At 37.3% G+C, this 19,112-nt stretch overlaps 1 protein-coding gene across 1 annotated transcript in view; it reads left to right on the top strand.

The window, feature by feature from the left end:
* LOC108435030 overlaps positions 1-19,112 on the top strand; it is a 46,843-nt gene that overhangs the window by 16,439 nt on the left and 11,292 nt on the right. Inside the window, exons 11-28 of the mRNA XM_037544269.1 lie at positions 606-1,004; positions 1,090-1,155; positions 1,737-2,126; positions 2,394-2,783; positions 4,814-4,861; positions 6,162-6,244; positions 6,410-6,487; positions 7,510-7,573; positions 10,379-10,453; positions 10,558-10,581; positions 11,498-11,551; positions 12,510-12,563; positions 13,988-14,035; positions 16,330-16,383; positions 16,466-16,599; positions 16,700-16,975; positions 17,876-17,971; positions 18,107-18,263. Of these exons, the coding sequence (XP_037400166.1) occupies positions 606-1,004; positions 1,090-1,155; positions 1,737-2,126; positions 2,394-2,783; positions 4,814-4,861; positions 6,162-6,244; positions 6,410-6,487; positions 7,510-7,573; positions 10,379-10,453; positions 10,558-10,581; positions 11,498-11,551; positions 12,510-12,563; positions 13,988-14,035; positions 16,330-16,383; positions 16,466-16,599; positions 16,700-16,975; positions 17,876-17,971; positions 18,107-18,263 (2,490 nt within the window). The remainder of the gene's footprint in view (positions 1-605; positions 1,005-1,089; positions 1,156-1,736; positions 2,127-2,393; positions 2,784-4,813; positions 4,862-6,161; positions 6,245-6,409; positions 6,488-7,509; positions 7,574-10,378; positions 10,454-10,557; positions 10,582-11,497; positions 11,552-12,509; positions 12,564-13,987; positions 14,036-16,329; positions 16,384-16,465; positions 16,600-16,699; positions 16,976-17,875; positions 17,972-18,106; positions 18,264-19,112) is intronic.

Genomic DNA, 19,112 nt, shown 5'->3' with positions numbered 1-19,112 from the left:
ATTATTATTACATTAATGAAATTCAGTACTATTTAAATGCATTAGAAGACTTTTCAACTGACTCAGCAGAGAGGCACCTAAATGTATTAAATTTCATATTTCATTTATTCTGGTGCCTATTTGCTGAGCCTGTTGAAGAAAAGTATATATATAAAAGTATATAAGTATGTACATAATACTTCATTGAAAAACGGATTATAGGACTAACATATTTATTTATGTCAGTCCTTTGATCGCTTTTTCAATAACAACCATTTAGCAGAATTACAGAAGAAATTTTCTAGCTAGCTTCATAATGTTAGCTAACTGACTCACTAAGACTATCTCAATTAGACTATCTGAATAGTTCTATGTTTTCAACATCTGCTATAAATATATGTATATTTATATTTTATGTATTGTCTGTAAAAATGCAGTACTTGTAAACAACTTGCATTACAGTATCACATGAACAGTAAGTCAATGGCTCACAAGCAAGCCTGATATTTTTGTGGAATATCAAGGAATTAAATCTTTTTATTATTTAAATCTATTTTTCAAAATCACACCTTTTTTCTCAGTCAAGCATTTAAATGCATGCATTTCTTTTTCCTTGTCTTTTACAGCCGCATCTACTACTACCGCAAACCCTGGTTATGACCCGTGCAGTAACTATACAGTCCTGGATCAGCCCTGGAGAGCTACTAATGCATCATGGAATTTGGTGTGTGATCAAGACTTCGAGTGGAGCGGCTGGTATCGTCTTCTCTACTATGGAATGAACATTCGCATGCCAGAGGTCTGCAGCAGTGGATGTTCCACTAATATCGCTCTATGGATAAATAGCTCACATCCGCAGATACAGGATGGAATAGTCACCCATCCGATCTGTGCTAATGGTGGTGATTTTGGCAGTTGCTATTGTCCCTTCGGTACAACCTCCATTCGAGTCAAAGCGTGTCCAGGAAACTTTTATGTCTATGAATTCATCAAGCCTGGGCAGTGTCTCTCAGCCTACTGCGCAGGTATCATTTCAGACATTTCTGCTTCGCCATTTTAGCATAATGCTTGAATTTCATGTAATGTCAAAAAAAACCCAACTTTTTGCAGATATCACCACATTAAGTCCATCCAACATCTCAACAACTGGAGTCATCACCACAGAAACCAACATAAGTATGTAGCTGTGATATTATTATTTTTTTAATAAATAATAAACCTTTATTTAATAAACCTTTATTAGCAAAAATTAAAGAAATACAAATGTAACATGTAGCTGTTAAAATGAATGCCCCTCATTTCTATGACCAATATCACTATATTCAAAAATGTCTTAATCATGGTACACTTGATTTAAAACTTAAAATGATTTATACATAAATTATATGCACTAGGGCAGGGCAGATGAGGGTACATGGTACAGGGCGTCCACTGTTTATGTTGTCATTGCATCTCTCTGATGTATTACATTCATTTATATATATGTGGACAACCAGTGCCCCAAGTTAATATGCGATACCATATTGCACACACACATACACACTTAAAATCAAGTGTACTTTGACCCTTAAAGTTCCTTAACAAGTTTTAGTTAATATATCATAAGAATCATTTGAGACTGTTTACGGGTAAATACAACGATCGAGAGAAACATATCATAAATTATGGTCCGAATCTATTACTCAAACACTGTTTGTAGAAACATTTACAGCTGTTATATTTAAAGTTACATGTCTTTCTTGGGTTCCGTTTCACAGCAACAGACTCCAGCTTTGACCCATGCTATAACTATACTGCCCTGGACAACTACTGGAGAGATATTCACACATACTACAGAGGACATGATGACACCCGTGTAGAATGGAAGGGCTGGTATCGACTGTATCTTCAAGGACAAAGTGCTCAGATGTCTGAGTGGTGTGTAAGTTATATGACATGTGGTGGTTTTACTGCACTGCTGCTCAGAGGTTCACATCCACAGATCGGTGATGGAATTGTCACTCGTGAAGTAACTGGATCTCGTGCGTTCAACTCGTGCAGTTACTACAAATCCAACCCCATCCAAGTCAAGGCTTGCCCAGGAAATTACTACGTCTACAAACTTGTTAAACCAGATATATCGATCCCTGTTCCTTCATACTGTGCAGGTACAGCAACACTCCTCTTTATTGCCTTAAGTGTATCGTTTGTCTAGTCTTTGATGATTGTATTACTCTTATAGGCTAAATGGTGCAGGTTGGATTTAAACTTTTCTTGGGTTTTGATTTGTATATCATGTGATTTATTCCTGAGAATAGGATATTTAGGGCTAAACAGCAAACACCAATACATGTTCAAAAAAGAATTTAATTTTAATTTTGTAAAATGCATGAATGACAATAGAATAAGCTTAATAACCTATGTTACACTGACAGTTTCTTTCAGCAATTCCAGCGTAGACCCCTGCTACAACTATACTGCCCTGAATGATACTTGGAGAAGCAGCACTAACCCCAACACAAATTTAATCTGTGATGTTAATGTGAACTGGATGGGCTGGTATCGGCTGTTCTATCTGGAACAAAGTGCCAAAATGCCAGAAACATGTGTCAGTCCATACAGGTGTGGCACTTACACCCCTCTTTGGCTCAATGGCTCTCACCCACATGTGGAAGATGGAGTGGTGGTCCGGCAAATCTGTGGAAGCCTTATGAGTGATTGCTGCTTTTTCAAATCGTTTCCAATTCAAGTGAAAGCCTGCCCGGGAAACTACTACGTGTACGAGTTTGTCAAACCAAATACCTGCTTTTCAACCTATTGTACAGGTAATGTACTGATATAATTACATGAAAATAAATGTTTTTCATACATGAGATAAATTCTTGATTTGTAAATTGTAATAGGATAGTGTGTTTTAGCTAGTTAATTATGCACGTAGACTGACCGTGCAGTCACCAACAGAAGGATAGCAGCAAGAGTGAAAGGGAAGGTTTACAAGACAGTAGTGCGTCCTGCTATGATGTATGGTTTGGAGACTGTGGCTCTGTCTAAAAGACAGGAGGCTGAGCTGGAGGTGGCGGAGATGAAGATGCTGAGATTTTCGTTGGGAGTGACAAGGATGGACAAGATTAGAAATGAGCAGGTCAGAGGGACAGTGAAGGTGGAGGTTGAGATGGTTTGGACATGTGTTGAGGAGGAATAGTGGATATATTGGGCAAAGAATGTTGGAGATGGAGCTGCCGGGTAGAAGGAGAAGAGGCAGACCTCAGAGAAGGTTTATGGATGTAGTGAAGGTGGACAGGACATGGAGATGGTTGGTGTAAAAGTAGAGGAGGCAATGGATAGGGCAAGATGGAGGCAGATGATCCGCTGTGGCGACCCCTAAAGGGGCCGAAAGAAGAAGAAGATTTCAATTCAAATAAAAGCAAAATGCAATGATATGCAAATCATGTAAACCCTATACTTCAATGGAAATAGTACAAAGACAACGTATCAAATGTTGAAACTGAGAAATTTTATTGTTTATTGAAAAAAAAAATATATGCCCATTTTGAATTTGATTCCAACGACGTTTCAAAACAGGTTGGGACGGGGGCAAGTTTACCCCCGACTTTTTCTTTTAACAGCACTCTGTATGCGTTTGGGAACTGAGGAGAGTGACTGCTGTAGTTTTGAAAGTGAAATGTTTTCCGGTTCTTGTTTCATATCGGATTTCAGCTACTCATCATCAGTTCAGGGTCTCCTGTGTTGTATATTTCATCTCATAATGCGCCAAATGTTATCAGTAGTGACAGGTCTGGACTGCAAGCAGGCCAGTATAGCACCTGGATTCTTTTAATATGGAGCAATGCTGTTGTAATACATGCAGAATGTGGTTTGGAAATTGTCTTGCTGAAATAATCAAGGCCTTCCCTGAAAAAAGACATTGCCTGGGTAACATATGTTGCTAAAACATGTATATATCATTCAGCATTTATGGTGCCTTCACAGATGTGCACGTCATCTATGCCATGTGCACTAATGCGCCCCTGTATCATCATGAATACTGGCTCTTCAACTGTGCACTGATAACAAGCTGAGTCGTCTTTTGCCCGGAGGACACAGCGTCCATGATTTCCGAAAACAATTTCCAATGTTTATTTGTTGGATCACAGGACATTTTTCCATTTTCCCTCAGTCCATTTTAAAAGACCTTGGGCCCAGAGAAGGTGGCAGCATTTCTGGGTCTTGTTAATATCTGGTTTCTTCTTTGCATTTTAGAGTTTTAACTAGCAGCACCGAACTGTTTTCACAGACAGTGGTTTTTAGAAGTGTTTCTGAGCCCATGCAGTGATTTCCACTACAGAATCATGTGTTTGTAATGCAGTGCCACCTGAGGGCCCAAAAATCACAGCCAGCAAATACTGGGTTTTGGCCTAGCCCAGTGCATACAGATATTTTTCCAGATTCTCTGAATCTATGAGTGATATTATGTACTGTAGAGTGGTGAACCCCTCCTCATCTTTATTTCTGAACAATTCGGTCTCTCTGAGATGCTCCTTTTACACCTAATTATGTTATTGACCTGTTACAAATCAACCACCAGGTGGGGTTTTTTTTTTGCCTCCATCCCAACTTTTTTGAAACAAATTGTTTGCATCAATTTCAAAATGGGCATATATTTTTCAAAAAACAACACAGTTGATGTGTTGTCTTTGTGCTGTTTTCAATGAAATATAGTATTTAACATGATTTGCCCATTGTTGCTTTTTGTTATTATTTACATTTTGCACAGCGTGCCAACTTTTTTGGAAATGGGATTGTACTTAAATAACTTCCCCAATACCTTCTTTTAACATACAATGTTTCATTTCAGAAACTAGCAACATAACTGTCACCAATATACCAACAACTACCCCACAGGGTAAGAACTACTTTTTGTCTTTGTTCACTAAAATGCAGAATGTAGTTAAACACTTCAAAGCAAATCCTGTGGTTGTATTTTTGTACAGTATAACAAAGCGCAGTGCAGTGTAACACAGAACTGCTTAGTGGTTTTATGCAGATTTAATGATCATTTCTTTGGACTTTTTTTTTTGGTTGATCTTCTGTCAGTGGAGTGTCACATCAAGCTTGCCTGGACCCGCCCTTGTATCTAGTTTTCCCTGTATCTAACCTTTGCCTTACATCCCAATCAGTAAAGCCTCATCTTTGTATTTTATCCACACCCGTCTGGCAAGTTCAGGCACTTTATAAGTAGAACACATTATAGTAAATATAGTGGCCATGTTACAAAGTTGTCATACAAAACATGAATAAAAATGAATAAGAATAATAGTTATATTCTGGTAGCACTTTACAGATCAGCAATTAGGTGGGTAAAAACATTGTAATAGGTTGGTAACAAGTTGTGGTTGTTTTTCACTGTAATTTTTGAGTGTTTACTAATTAATACGTTTGTAATTTAATGGAAATGTGGTGATAAAGTGATAAAATAATGGTAACAAGTTCTACTAACCTAAATTTACATTTTTACAATTTACAATTTTTTAGCTAATAATAATAATAATAATAAAGATAAAGAAAGATTGATACCACTTTCCCTACAGTTTGGTAATATGGTGATATCATTTTAACAAGTTTTACTAACCTAAAAATGACATTCTAATTTAAGTTACTAAATGTAGCAATAAGTAATGGAAATTTATGGATATTTAAGGTATTTGTTTGATCTGCTACTGATGGCCCATCTACAGTCCTCTCCACAATTTTTGGTGCCCCCTGGTAATGATGAGTCAAAAAGAGTTATAAGAGTCCAGCTTTTGGTGAATTAGCTTATCTCACACTAAAACATGAGAAAAACCCAACCTTTAATTGAAGTAAATTTATTTTGAGATAAAAATGTCCTTATGAAGGGCTAATTGTGGAGGGGGCTGTTATCGTAATATTACTCGACTTGAGAGATCTAACAATTTCAAACAATTTGGTAAATCTACTTTCCAGGCTAAGCAATGAAGTTTTTTCCAGTTCGAGTACCTGTTTTTATATTGATGGTTATTACTTTGACATATAGCATAGGCTGTTTTACAAATACCTATACAAAGTGTTCCTGGTATTGCACATTTACAGCATGAAATCCAGCTGCATTTGATTCAGAAAATAAAATAAAGAAAGTAAATACAGTGATAATCCTAGATGACATTGTGATTGTGTGTTTTCCACAGACCACATTCTAGCAGCACGGCTGAGAGTCCTGACCAGCTATAACCTGACAGACTCCAACGACCAAATGGTCGTTGTGCAGAATGTAAGTTATTACCTTATTTCTTTTTTCTTATTGCAATCAAACTTTCTAATAAACATTCACTGTAGTTATGCACTTCTCCTTTATCACTGCATTCAAATCTCATACCTGCTCCTCAATTCTAAAAATACTGGAGAAATTCAAAACGGAAACAATATTGCTTTTCAGCTTCAGGATGAACTGAGGAAGTGGGGTGTGGCATCCGCTGTAAGAGTGAAAGTGAAACGCGTTCAGAAGAAAAGTCCCTGACTGTTGATTCTGTGAGCCAAAAGAATCTGGTTATACTTCACTGTGGGATGAACTCTCAGAATATATTTGCTTAATTAATCGATGTGGTATTTTGGCATGTAATACTGTAAAATACTTCCTAAAATGTACTATTGTTCAAACTGCATTCGTATATGTCGCTTAAAACAAACTGTGCAAATGAATAAAATGTTTAGGCTTCAGTCAGTATCAAAATTTAAAATGAATTATATACAAACAGCTTTTGATTAGGCACAAATGGTGCAGGGTTGTTTAGCCTGAGGTTGGAGTTTCTACAATTAGTTTTCAACGTTTGTTTCTTTTCTTTCAGTCTTCAAAACTGCATTCACTTCTATGGCAGATAGTTGTACATGGTACATTGTACACAGCTCTACTGTCATTAGCAAGCTGTGCAAGAACACTATAGTCATCAGTCCTCATTTGAATTGTGTAAATAACATGAAAATGTGTTGAGTGTATCATTGAACCTGTACTACCTGCTGGCCTTATAATACTACAAACGTTAGATTCTCAAGTTCCATGAACACCACTGTCGTACTTCATGTGGTAACTGTTTTGCTTGTCATTCTGTGCTTGTGTTTACATGATATAAGTCTGTTCATTTATTTTAGGGTAATCTTGAGTTTGGAAAAGTTTCTATATTAGAACTGTAAAGTCTATACACAAAGTACATATTCTGTTGAGTTTATCACTTTTTACTCCCCACTACACTGGTTAATAAAACTCTGTAGAACATTTTTCCTGTACTGCTTCTCTCCCTCTAAAACCTGTGATTCCCAAACCCTTCATGAGGTTGAAATGTTGGTTCTAGAGCAGGAAAACATTCAAACATGAAGGGTTACAAGTATCACGAGATTTCAAAAACATTATTGGAGACAGTTGGTCAACTTTAATTCTGCATAAGCTTGTCTTGGGCCTGTCTGAGGGATGCATTAACACTATGGACCAAAAAACATTTCCACTGTAAGTATGAAGGTCTTTATGTCGCCCTCTGCTGGCAGCTGGCAGTTCAGGCCGGGCACCTCGCTGCTGTCGCCCTCTGCTGGCAGCTGGCGGCGCAGGCAGGTCATCTTGCTGTCGTCGCCCTCTGCTGGCAGCTGGCAGTGCTGGCTGGACCCTGGACAAAGCACTTTTATAAGTCCTTAAGTCACTTTTTGTAAAAACGTCTACTAAATGCAAATCAGTAGAAATGCACTGCTTGATTCATAATTATGAGACAATAGGTCTTAAGATTCTGATAAAGCTGGACAAATTAGACACCTCTTCACAGTGTTGAAGCCCATTCACGAGGCCATCTCAGTCAATAATAAAGCACCCCAGAGCCCAGGCTGAACTACATAAGACTTTTGTTAAAACTAACAGTAGTTTTGCTGAGTCAGGAGACATAAAATATCCTAATATGTGGCGTGAGTGCGCTGCTGTAAGTTGCCCTGTAAAGCTCGAAATAATAATGTTAAATATAAAAAGTCAAAGGCTTTGAGTGACAGGTTTTTCAGATCGCATCACACAATGCCACACCCACAGCTCATAAAGAAGACCCAGCTCGATGTTTAGGGCTCTGCATTATACTGATGAAGATCAGAAGACACGTCCTTCACCAAGGTTTGACTGAATGCTCTTTCAATTCTGTTTCAACACTCTCACAATCACATTCATCCATTCGGGGAGGGGTCCAAAGCACCACTCACGTTATGTTGCATGAAATTATGCGTTTCCACCGGCGAAGTCTCCAAATCTTCAAAACATACAAAGTGTAGCATTAAAGATGACTTATCATGTCAGTTGACTTAAATAACCAAATAAATCATGTACTTCTTTAGGCATGCTTATGCACTTAATTCATCTTAAGAAGGCCTTTAGTTACCCGTATGCTAAATGAAATCTTTTGGGGAATTCTCGAGTGAAGGTATAAGTTGGTGCATGTCAATGTCATAAGACATTCTTCCTAAAGAGCAGAGGTGTAAAAGACTGCAAACACTTTATTGAGAAAAGTTAAAATTAAAATATTTTTAAAACCCCTCAAAAAAGTTGGGTGTATGTTGTTTGTTTCATTACTGTGTAAATAGGTCCTCCCTCACCTTTTCAGTGTTCAGTGAATCAAACCAAAATAAGGGAATCAAAATGTGATGAACTTTTGTGTTTGAATCATTTCTGCAATGATTGTAAATAAATAGCATTTTTATGAGGTGTGAGATTGACGCCTCCGTCATTCACACGACTGCAGCCGTAGAACGTCACAGACCTAAATGTTTCTGTGCTTACAAACATTTAAAAAAGTCACTTCTTGCTGAAATTCCCCCCACCATCCTCTCAGCACATCAGCAGTCAACCTTTGTCAGTTTGTTTGGTTGGTTAGTGAACCTTTGTCACCTGTCACCTTCGACATACCTACCATATAACATGAGTTTGCCTGTGCATCATATCTCGTCCAACAGGTATGAATAAGACAAAAAGCTGGCAAAGAACACGTTGTGCTTTGTCACAGTTAAAGTAGTCACTCTTGGAACTTCCATGGTCCATGATCAGTGGTCTTACGTCAAATCAAAGTTCTGCCAGAAAATAAAAGCTACAATAAAATTCAATGCCATGAAAGAATGAAAAGCCATAGGCATGTTCATGTTGCCATGGTTACGATCACAGTGCAGCCTGACAAGCACACATAGTGTGAGTCACGTATGTTTCAGGTTGCAGAGAAAGCTGCCAGCACCTGTACAGTGACTTCAACAGAAATGATATTATTATATTATTAAATGATTATAAGAATAATAGCAAAAATAATGACGTATCATTAATACATCACAATAATGCTTCTACATAAAGTATGATTATCATTGGTAGAATAAAGTGTTACATGTATACATATCGCTGTTGTCTATCCAAAACGGTAACTTTACAATAGAAGGAAAAAACCTGCTTTACTTTAAATGTAAGTCAATGGAACCAGACGTCTTTCCAAGTCATTTTGGCCCATTTCTTTTACTCCATTCATAATGAAATTTACATACAATGTGAAGGGTCACAGGCATTTACAAATTACGTCAAAAAGTGAAAAACGTCAAAAATGGAGATACTAGGTTTTCTTCAGACAGCAGTGATATGTTTGGCATATGTAATGGACTTGAATTAGGGCAATATGGCAAATATATCATATCAAGGTGCCTCAAGATCTTTTAATGATACAGAATATGCATCACAGTGCCATTGTTTTCTGAGATTTAAGAAGTTGAAACAGACAAAATGAAACCTGTAGGTCCACATATAATAAAATACTATAAAAATGATAATAAACCTACACCTACAATGATTTTTACTCAATATATTACATGCTGCATTGCACTAAATCTAATTGAACAGGCCTAATTATGTTCACTTTGTAATGAAACGTCATGTCAGTGCCCCTGCAAAACGCCCTTTTAAAACACCTCAGCCCTGCATGCGAAAAATAATGATTAATAATAAATTAATAATAGAGAGATAAACACCTTTTAAAACACCTCAGCCCTGCATGCGAAAAATAATGATTAATAATAAATTAATAATAGAGAGATATATAGTATAAAGCTTTCAATGTTAAAGAATACTGGAAACAATATCCTTTGATGTTGCCACCAACACAATCTAAGCACAGAGGGCAAGGGGATGTTTCCTTATCAGCTTTGTGAAAAGCAGGTTTGGGCAGTTAAACTTTTAAAGCTGATGCTCAGCGAAGCGCTTCAGTGCGAACTCAGCTCAGGAAAACGGAGCAGTGCTCTTCTGTCTGAGCTACAGCTCATAAGATCTGACGGCACCACATGCTGGTACCAGATCTAAAGTAAGGTTTATGGTTTTTTTTTTTGCTTGTTTGTTTATTTTTCGTTTACAGATTTTAAGTCTATGAGGCAATGAGGAGTTCAGCTATAATGCCTGGGGAGTCTTTGAAGATGGTGGCAATCATATTAATGATAAGTATGTTCTTTAAATGCCTTTCTATGTAACTGACTCAGGTAACTGGAAGGTACACTTAAAAGAGTTTGTTGAACATATGTTTCTGTTCCTTTAATGCTTTGTAGGTGGATCTGCAAATGCACAAACAGGTAATTACGCTGTATAATAACATTATTATTGTATATATTAATACTAATAACAATAAGGGCTTTGTTTTGCACTCAGAGAATGTATCCTAGTTCAAGGGTAGTCTGGCCTACAAAAAGGTCTAAACTATCATTGAGCTAAGACAGTGGCAGAGATAAAATCTAAATATTTTCTTGTGCCTTGTGTTTTAATGACAATAGTGGTGGTTTAATGACTAGGATGTCCAGAGCTGAACAGTTGAAACAGCTTAGTGCTTTACTGTCTTCAGTAGATCTATATATATATATATATATATATATATAGATCTACTGAAGACAGTAAAGCACTAAGCTGTTTCAACAGCCAGAGAAAGTTCATTTTAAGACTAGTTGGAAAACTCGATTCTTGTCATCTTCTAATATCTTCTATTATTTATATTAACTTTTATTATCTTATCTACCATTCTGTAAGGTGTATCTTTGACTTTCTAGTAAAGCAACAACATTTTAAACTACAGGATGGCAGCAGCGGAATCCAGCCACGAAATGCCACAGCTGAAGCTTAAAAACAAGCCGCTCCTTTTAGAATAATTATTTTTGAACAGCCAGACGAGTCAAGATACATACCTGAATATATGAAACTGGGAAAGAGTGCCATAGCTGTGGCAGGAAAGCTATATAAAGACATCACATTATCAAAACAAGATTTAGAGGCAAAAGAGAAGCGGACCCAATATGGGGTCTTGTGGGACACCACTGAAATGTATTTTCCTTTTAAAACGCAGTGCATTTTGATAAAGCTGCATGAGTGGACATAATAAGGTTCATCAACATGTATCTTCTCTTTGATTGTGATTTTGAGAGGAACATCAGAGTTGTAGTTTTGTAATGGACAAGCTCATGTGTTACTCTCTTTGTTCTTAAAAATGTATTGTTATAGCAGCCATCACAGAAAGTCCAACAAGTTCCACAGCTGCAGATATCGCCATAACAGGTGTGTAAAGTTTTATTATCTTTGTTTCTGAATGCCTTGCTAATATGGCGTGTTTTATCTTCTGACGTACAGTGCACTGTCCTATTTAAAACTGAGGGGCTTGTGTATGTGTGTTTACAGTACAAAGCTTTAGTATTAAACTCATTCAGTGCAAAATAAGCCGTCTAATTAAGCCTGCCAAATTACTTAAGGCCTATTCACACCAAGTTTTTTTTTTTTTTTAATTCTAGGTATTTTCTAGGTCAGTGGGGGAATAAAAAGGAGCTTCCATTAGTGAGGAAGGCTCATAGAGTATGGTTCTTTGTGGGAATGAACAGACTAGGATCTACCTGGATAAACTAATGAAAAACCTTATATGTTACTGTAACATACAGTCATTCTCCATCCCTCCGGTCATATATTACTTTTAACTTCTACGTTTTTATAGTGAGGTTGTTGTAGCTTTTATGCTGTGCTACAAGCCACTCAGCATCTTGATGCATGCTTGTTTGAGCTCCAACCTTGATCATGGAGCTCTGATTGGTCAGCCTGATTGTTAATGCATATGTACAATGCATATATTGAGTAGGCTCCAGTTAAGAAATTATGCAGCATTGCAGTCCATCAGCTTCAAACATGTTGTGAAAAACTTGACGTGTTTATTTCATTTGTAAAAACCAGACTTGTGTGAATTGGCCTTAATGTGGCCTTAGTCTTAGTCTTAGCCTTTGATACCACTAGTTACCGCATAACTACCACACTGTTTCTGTTGAAACCAAAACCTTATATGACCAAATTGGTAACTTGTATGAACAAAAAGGGACTGGACCTTTTAAATTATGCAAGAAAATGAAATGGGGTTACAAGATTTTTGCACGACAGTGATGATGCAATACCTTAGTAGTAGAAGCCAAAGTATTTCTTTTTAAGAACAGGTCATGAGTTGCTCTAATTGTTAATGCAAAATGTATTATTATAGACATCAGCACTGAAAGCACAACCAGTTCCACAGCTGCCGACACTGACACAACAAGTATGTACCTGTTCTTGTTGCTTATTAATTCCATTCTTACTGCTGGTTTAATATGTTTTAACCTTTGATATGCACTGTCCTATTTATCACTGTATTTTCAATATGAAGCTTCAGTACAAGGCCCATTAATTGCTAATTAAGTTCTCATCCTAAACAAAAGAAAGAATCACTATATTTACAGGGGTGTTTGGCTGTTAGGTACTGTATGTTGAGAAGAAACATCAGAAAGGTGGTTTCATTATGGAACATCCAGTGTTTTCTTATTGGTTTTTTAAACAAATAGTTTCACAGCTGCAGACATCAGCACACCAGGTATGTTACTGTTGAACTGATGAAGCTCAAGTGGCCTTTTTTTTCACCAGAAGCTTCTTAGATGAATTTTCCGTTCCACCTTAAATGGCGCAGAAGTTACGTTCAGGCCCCTGACTGCTTCACCATTTCAGGTGGAAGTGCAACTTCCAATACAAAGCTGGTGAATAAGAAGTCGGCTTCAGCCTCGTCGTGTCATGTTACCTGCATCGGTCTGATAGACTGAGCTGTGTTTCTTCGGTTGTGCTACTATGAGGAAAATGGTCACTTCACCTGGTAACTTTCTCCAGTAAGGCTGGAGTTTAAGAGGTGAGCAAGGGCGCATTGATGCTGTTGATGCTTCTCTTGTTTCCATCTTGTGGAGGTGAACTTGAACTGTCGTGCTTCAACTGTCTTCCGAAATAAAATAGGCCTAAGCACGGTGACAGACATCTGATGATGCTGCTGTACATCAAATTCACAGCAGTAAACAAATCCATACACATGATAAGTAACTCAGTGCTCAGATGCCTCTGCACATTTTTTTCACTTTGGGTCTTAAGTCTTTCTGAGATAACGTTGAGTGGCAAGTCTTTATCGATTTTCTCGAGTCAAGTCTCAGGTCATCCAATGCTTGACTCGAGTCGGACTCCAGTCTAAGTCATATGACTCGAGTCCCTTTACTCATATAATTAGTGCCTCTACGAGAATGCTCATTTCCCCTTTATAATGCTAGTGTTTGTATGCTAGAGCCAAACACATCAGTATATTATAGACAGCTTGAGCTGGACATTGCAAGCTTGTAATAGACTTTCTGGTTGCCATTTTTTTACTTTATATGTTTTAAATCAACGTCTTCGGTGTCTAAATATTAGTCCCAGGTAAGGCACCTGCTGAGTCTGTTAGTAAGCTGTTCAGTTACAGGGAATGTGAAATAAAGACCACTTTAAGACTCCTTTCATTTGTTTTCATGGTATTTTTCTTGAGTCCATATTTAATAACCATACAATTAAATTTGCCATTGTAAGACAGGACTGGAAGCAGTGTAAAGTACCGTGGTGTTAGGAAGCACTGTTCTGATGTTCGAATTATCGCAGCCCAACATGTTTGTTCATGTTAAATTTGACATATTTTAGGCATCATCATAAACCCACTCGGTTCCACAACTGCAACCAGCACAACAGGTATGTCATTTTTTATGCTTTGATGATACAGAAATACACCAAAATTCCTTGGAATAAGAAATCTTTTTTCTCATTTCCATTGATGTACAGAATGTTTTTTGTTTTTCTTTGGATAGTGACGATATTGAATAAGGGGTTGATTTGAATCCCTTTGTGTTTCCAAGAGGATTACTGTTTTTACTCAGTGCAAAAACTCAAATGACCTTCTAATACGACTAATAGTAGTAGAAGTAATACTAGTTTTATAAGTAGTATCAGATTTCGTATAACTATCATATCATATCAAATTCATATTATGTGCTAACAGTGAAGAGTGTCGCACAGTTTAATCTAGAAATATTTTAATCTACTTTCTAAGTAGGGTTCATCAAATTATGGCAACTACAATAATACTAATTTCTCCTAGCACACCTGTGTTATTTACATTGTTATGTGAGGGCCATTAATTAAATAATTAATTAACATTAATATATTTTGGGCGGCTTGAGCTTAAACATGGAAATTTCAAACTTGTAATAGACATTCTGCAATTTTATTTTTAACTCTATTTACAACAACCTGTCCAATGTTTTAGTGAACCCCATAGCTATCTGCCAGCAGCTAGCAGATATAGGTGTCTGCTGAGTCTGTTAGCTATCTAGTTACAAAGAATATATAATACAGACCTTTTAAAGACAACAGCAAATTTTAACACATTGAAAATGTATTATTGGTAATCTGAGAAGTAGATTTACAAACCCAATTCCAAGTTGGGACACAGTGCAAAACATAAATAGATGCAAGTAAGAACAGAATGCAATGAATTGCAGATCTCATAGACCCATATTTTATTCACAACAGAACATAGAACACATATCAGATGTTGAAAGTAAGACATTTTACCATTTCATTCCATTTCATGGTGGCAACGCATCTCAAAAAAGTCGGGGCAGGGCCATATCTATCACTGTGTAGCATCCCCTTTTCTTTTAACAACAGTCTGTACGTGTCTGGGAAGTGAGGAGACCAATTGGTATCAAATGGCACCAAATGGTAAAATGTCTTACTTTCAAAATCTCATATGTGTTCTATGTTCTACTGTGAAAAAAATATGGGTCTATTAGATTTGCAAATGTTGCATTCTGTTTTTATTTACATTTATTTACATTTTACACAGCGTCCCAATTTTTTTGGAATTGGGGTTGTATTTGTTTGAATCTGAGAACTGCACTCCTTTTCCAACATATACCTAAATTAGAGGCCTGTCCAGGCATAAAAATTAAGACGTAACCTGTCAGGAGACGGTTCTGTCAGGGAAGGTTCGAAACATAACAAAAGATTTCTTCACTGAGAGTCAGGAGAAAAGGGCCCAAATAAAGCAGATACATTTTAAAAATTTACCTCTTATACTCGTGTATATATTTTGGTTTTTCCATCTGAATTTATATAACCAAATCATGAGGGAAATTATTCAGTAACCTCATGAAATAAGTTCTTATTGTATTTATTTATTTATTTTGTGTTAAATTTCCTCTGAAATGAACAGAAAATGTGTTTTATTATCACACATACTATATGCTTCCAATTTACTGCTGAAAGCTGAAAGACGCTCTTTGTATTATTATAATTGTATAATAATGTTTACAGAGCAGATCACTGAGGAGATGCCGTCTGTTTATAGTTTATAGCCCACATTTGTGAAAAAATCTGTCAACTATCAGTAGAAAAAAAAATTGTAAGTTCTTTTATTATAAGGGTTTAAAATGACGTCACCGTCTATTTGTCTGGAAAGAAGAGTTACCCTCATATGACATTTCGCTTCTGAATGTAGCTTATGAAATATGAATGTTATGAAGAACATGACGAAGTGCGTTTTGGAACCACCGGTGGTCTCAAAGAGTTTAAGAAGTTAAAGGCAAAAATCCCAGACACAACAGCAAGCAGGAAGCTTCAGTGCTGCTTTAAAACTATACAATTTCAATATGCAATTAATATTAAAATACCTTTTAAAAAAATATTGAATTAAATTATAGATTAAAAATTAAATATAGCATTTTGAGTGGTACCAATTCTGGAAGCAAGCACTCCTTTGACTTCTTTCATGGTATGTTTCTTGGGTCCATGAAAATGAAAAATAGTTAAATATGCAATTGTACCATAATACTGGAAGTTGTGCACCAAAGGCTCTGTAGTATTAGGAGATCCTGTACTGTACATTATTATTTTTAATTGTTATCCTATCGTTACTTGTTTTATTAATACATATTTCAGCTTAACATGTGTAAATGTTAAATATTTTAAATATTATATCTTAGGTGTCAACAAAATAATCCTCAACACTTCCACAGCTGCAACCATCAGCACAACAGGTATGTAATGCTTCTGTTTATTTGTTGTAGCTTTGTGTTTTCATTTTTTGAAACCTACAATAAGTATTTGTACTACCCACAGAAGCACTTTTATTCTATCCATTTGGAACTGCTTTTGACGATACGAGGAATAATGTCAGCGATGATGGAAGCAGTCCTGCTATAAGGCTACAAAGTCCATTCACATTTTTTGGACATACGTATTCTCAAATTTATGTAAGTGGGAACCGTTGATTGTTTAAAGGTGACAAACAAGACAGATTTGGCCTATTTTTAGTTTTCTATTTGTGTTCTCAACTTCTGATGCCAATCACAGGTCAACAACAATGGACACCTGACGTTTGATCGGCCGTGGTACGGCTATACCCCCTACCAGTTCCCCGCTCATGGCGTCAGAGATATCATCGCGCCGTTCTGGACAGACATTGACACCACCCTAAATAGTGTGATCTCATATAATCAGTACAGTAACAGCAGCGTACTCTCACAGGCCACCCAAGACATAAACCAGTACTTTCCAGGCCTGAACTTTACTGCTTCCTGGGTCTTTGTTGCAACATGGGATAAAGTGCTGTACTACAACAACCCCTCAGTAAGATACACAATGTTTCCCTTTGAAATAGTTGTTATTGGGTGGTCCAACTTTGTACCTTAAATGAGCTTCAAAGATACTCTGCATTTACTTTCACATATTTGCACCCTTTAATGTTTTAAACTAGAAAAAATAAACCAGAAAAGGTTTTAAAAAACATTTTAATATGGCCAGAAATCTCTAGAGTGTTTGGGTTTATTCAGTAATTCCAGGTACTTGCTATGGTGTTGCTATTAGGTTGCTATGGTATTCCAGTGTGTTATTACGGCATTACTTGGTGGTTGCTAGGGTGTTGCTAGGCTATTGGCATGATATACTAGATGGTTGATAACGTGTTGTCAGGCCATTGATATGCTATCCCAGGTGTTGCTACGTCACTGATATGGTATCCAAGGTGTTTAATAAGATCTTACTAGGCAATTTCTGTGCTATTCCAGGTGGTTGGGTTGCTAAGGTGTTGCTAGGCCATTGCTACGGTATCTCAGATGGTTGCTAACGTGTTACAATGCTGTTGCTATGCTATCCCAGGTGGTTGCTAAGGTATTGCTAGCATACTTGTATGATTGTGATATAACAGTGACATAAGTCCAAAAACATTTGAGTGCATAACCTATGCTGACTGTGGTGGAATATGAGGTAGAGAGGCAAGTATTCCAGGTGATATCACCAGTAGAGAGGCGGCTGTAGGAATCCAGGTGATATCACCAGGAACTCAGGCTATTATGGCCAAAGTCACAAGCTGTTAGCAGAATTAAGTGTATTTGATATAAGCAGGGCTTAATATAAATCTTGATTTATATGTTTTTCTCAATAGATTAAAAACACAGTTCATTACTTGAGTAAATCATGGAGCGTAGGCACAATCACTGACACATTCAATTTTTTCCAACATTTTTTCAGCAATCATCCTTTCAAGTGGTTTTGATTTCAGGAGGCAATTCTTCCTTTATCCTCATGAATTATGGTGTGATTGCTCCAACAGTCCTTAAAGTTGAGGTAACCTGATAACTCATGTCTACAACACAACATTGTTATCTTTATCACCCTTCTATATTTAAAAAAATGAACACAAAACATTTTCATTTCTTTTCAAGGTTGTTTTTCTTCACTTTAAATTTCTTGTTTGTTTAGGCCGGGTATGATACAGTAAACTCTACAGACTACTTTTTGATTCCACGCTCAAATGACACCAGCTTCATTTCCAACCTCAGCAACTCAAGTAACGTGAATGTGCCAGGGCGCTGGGCCTTCAAAGTGACTGGAGGGCCAAGAAACTTCTTTAGCCAAGGTAGTTGTGTCCTCCATAGACAAAATACTTACACTATATTTCCAAAAGTATTCGCTCGTCTGCCTTCACATGCATACGAACTTGAGTGAAATCCCATTTTTAATCCATTGGGTTTAATATGATGTCAGCCCACGCTTTGCAGCTATAACAGCTTCAATTCTTCTGGGAAGTCTTTCCACAAGGGTTAGGAATGTGTTTACGGGAATTTTTGACCATTTTTCCAGAAGCGCATTTGTGAGGTCGGACACTGATGTTGGACAACAAGGCCTGACTGAAATTCATCCCAACAGTGTTCTATCAGGTTAAGGGCAGTCATGTTGGAACAGGAAGGGGCCGTCCCCAAACTGTTTCCACAAAGTTGGCAGCATGAAATTGTCCAAAATCTCTTGGCGCTGAGTTCCTTTCACTGGAACTAAGGGGCCGAGCCCAACTTCTGAAAAACAACCCCACACCATGATCCCCCCTCCACCAAACTTTACACTTGGCACAATGCAGTCAGACAAGTACCGTTCTCCTGGCGACTGCCAAACCCAGACTCGTTCATCAGATTTCCAGACGGAGAAGCATGATTCATCACTCCAGAGAACATGTCTCCACTGCTCTAGAGTCCAGTGGCGGCGCTTTACACCACTGCATTCCACGCTTTGCATTGCACTTGGTGATGTAAGGCTTGGATGCAGTTGCTCGGCCATGGAAACCCATTCCATGAAGCTCTCTATGCTGTTCTTGAGCTAATCTGAAGACCACATGAAGTTTGGAGGTCTGTAGCGATTGACTCTGTGGAAAATTACAAACTGCAGTCAGTGTACTGCTGAGGTCTTGCAAGGCCATTGCTATTCTATCCCAGGT

The sequence above is a fragment of the Pygocentrus nattereri genome, chromosome 13 (assembly GCF_015220715.1).
Source record: "Pygocentrus nattereri isolate fPygNat1 chromosome 13, fPygNat1.pri, whole genome shotgun sequence".
NCBI classification, from domain to species: Eukaryota; Metazoa; Chordata; class Actinopteri; order Characiformes; family Serrasalmidae; genus Pygocentrus; species Pygocentrus nattereri.
Note: the sequence above shows the minus strand (reverse complement) of the source record. Positions and strands in the feature narration are given on the sequence as shown.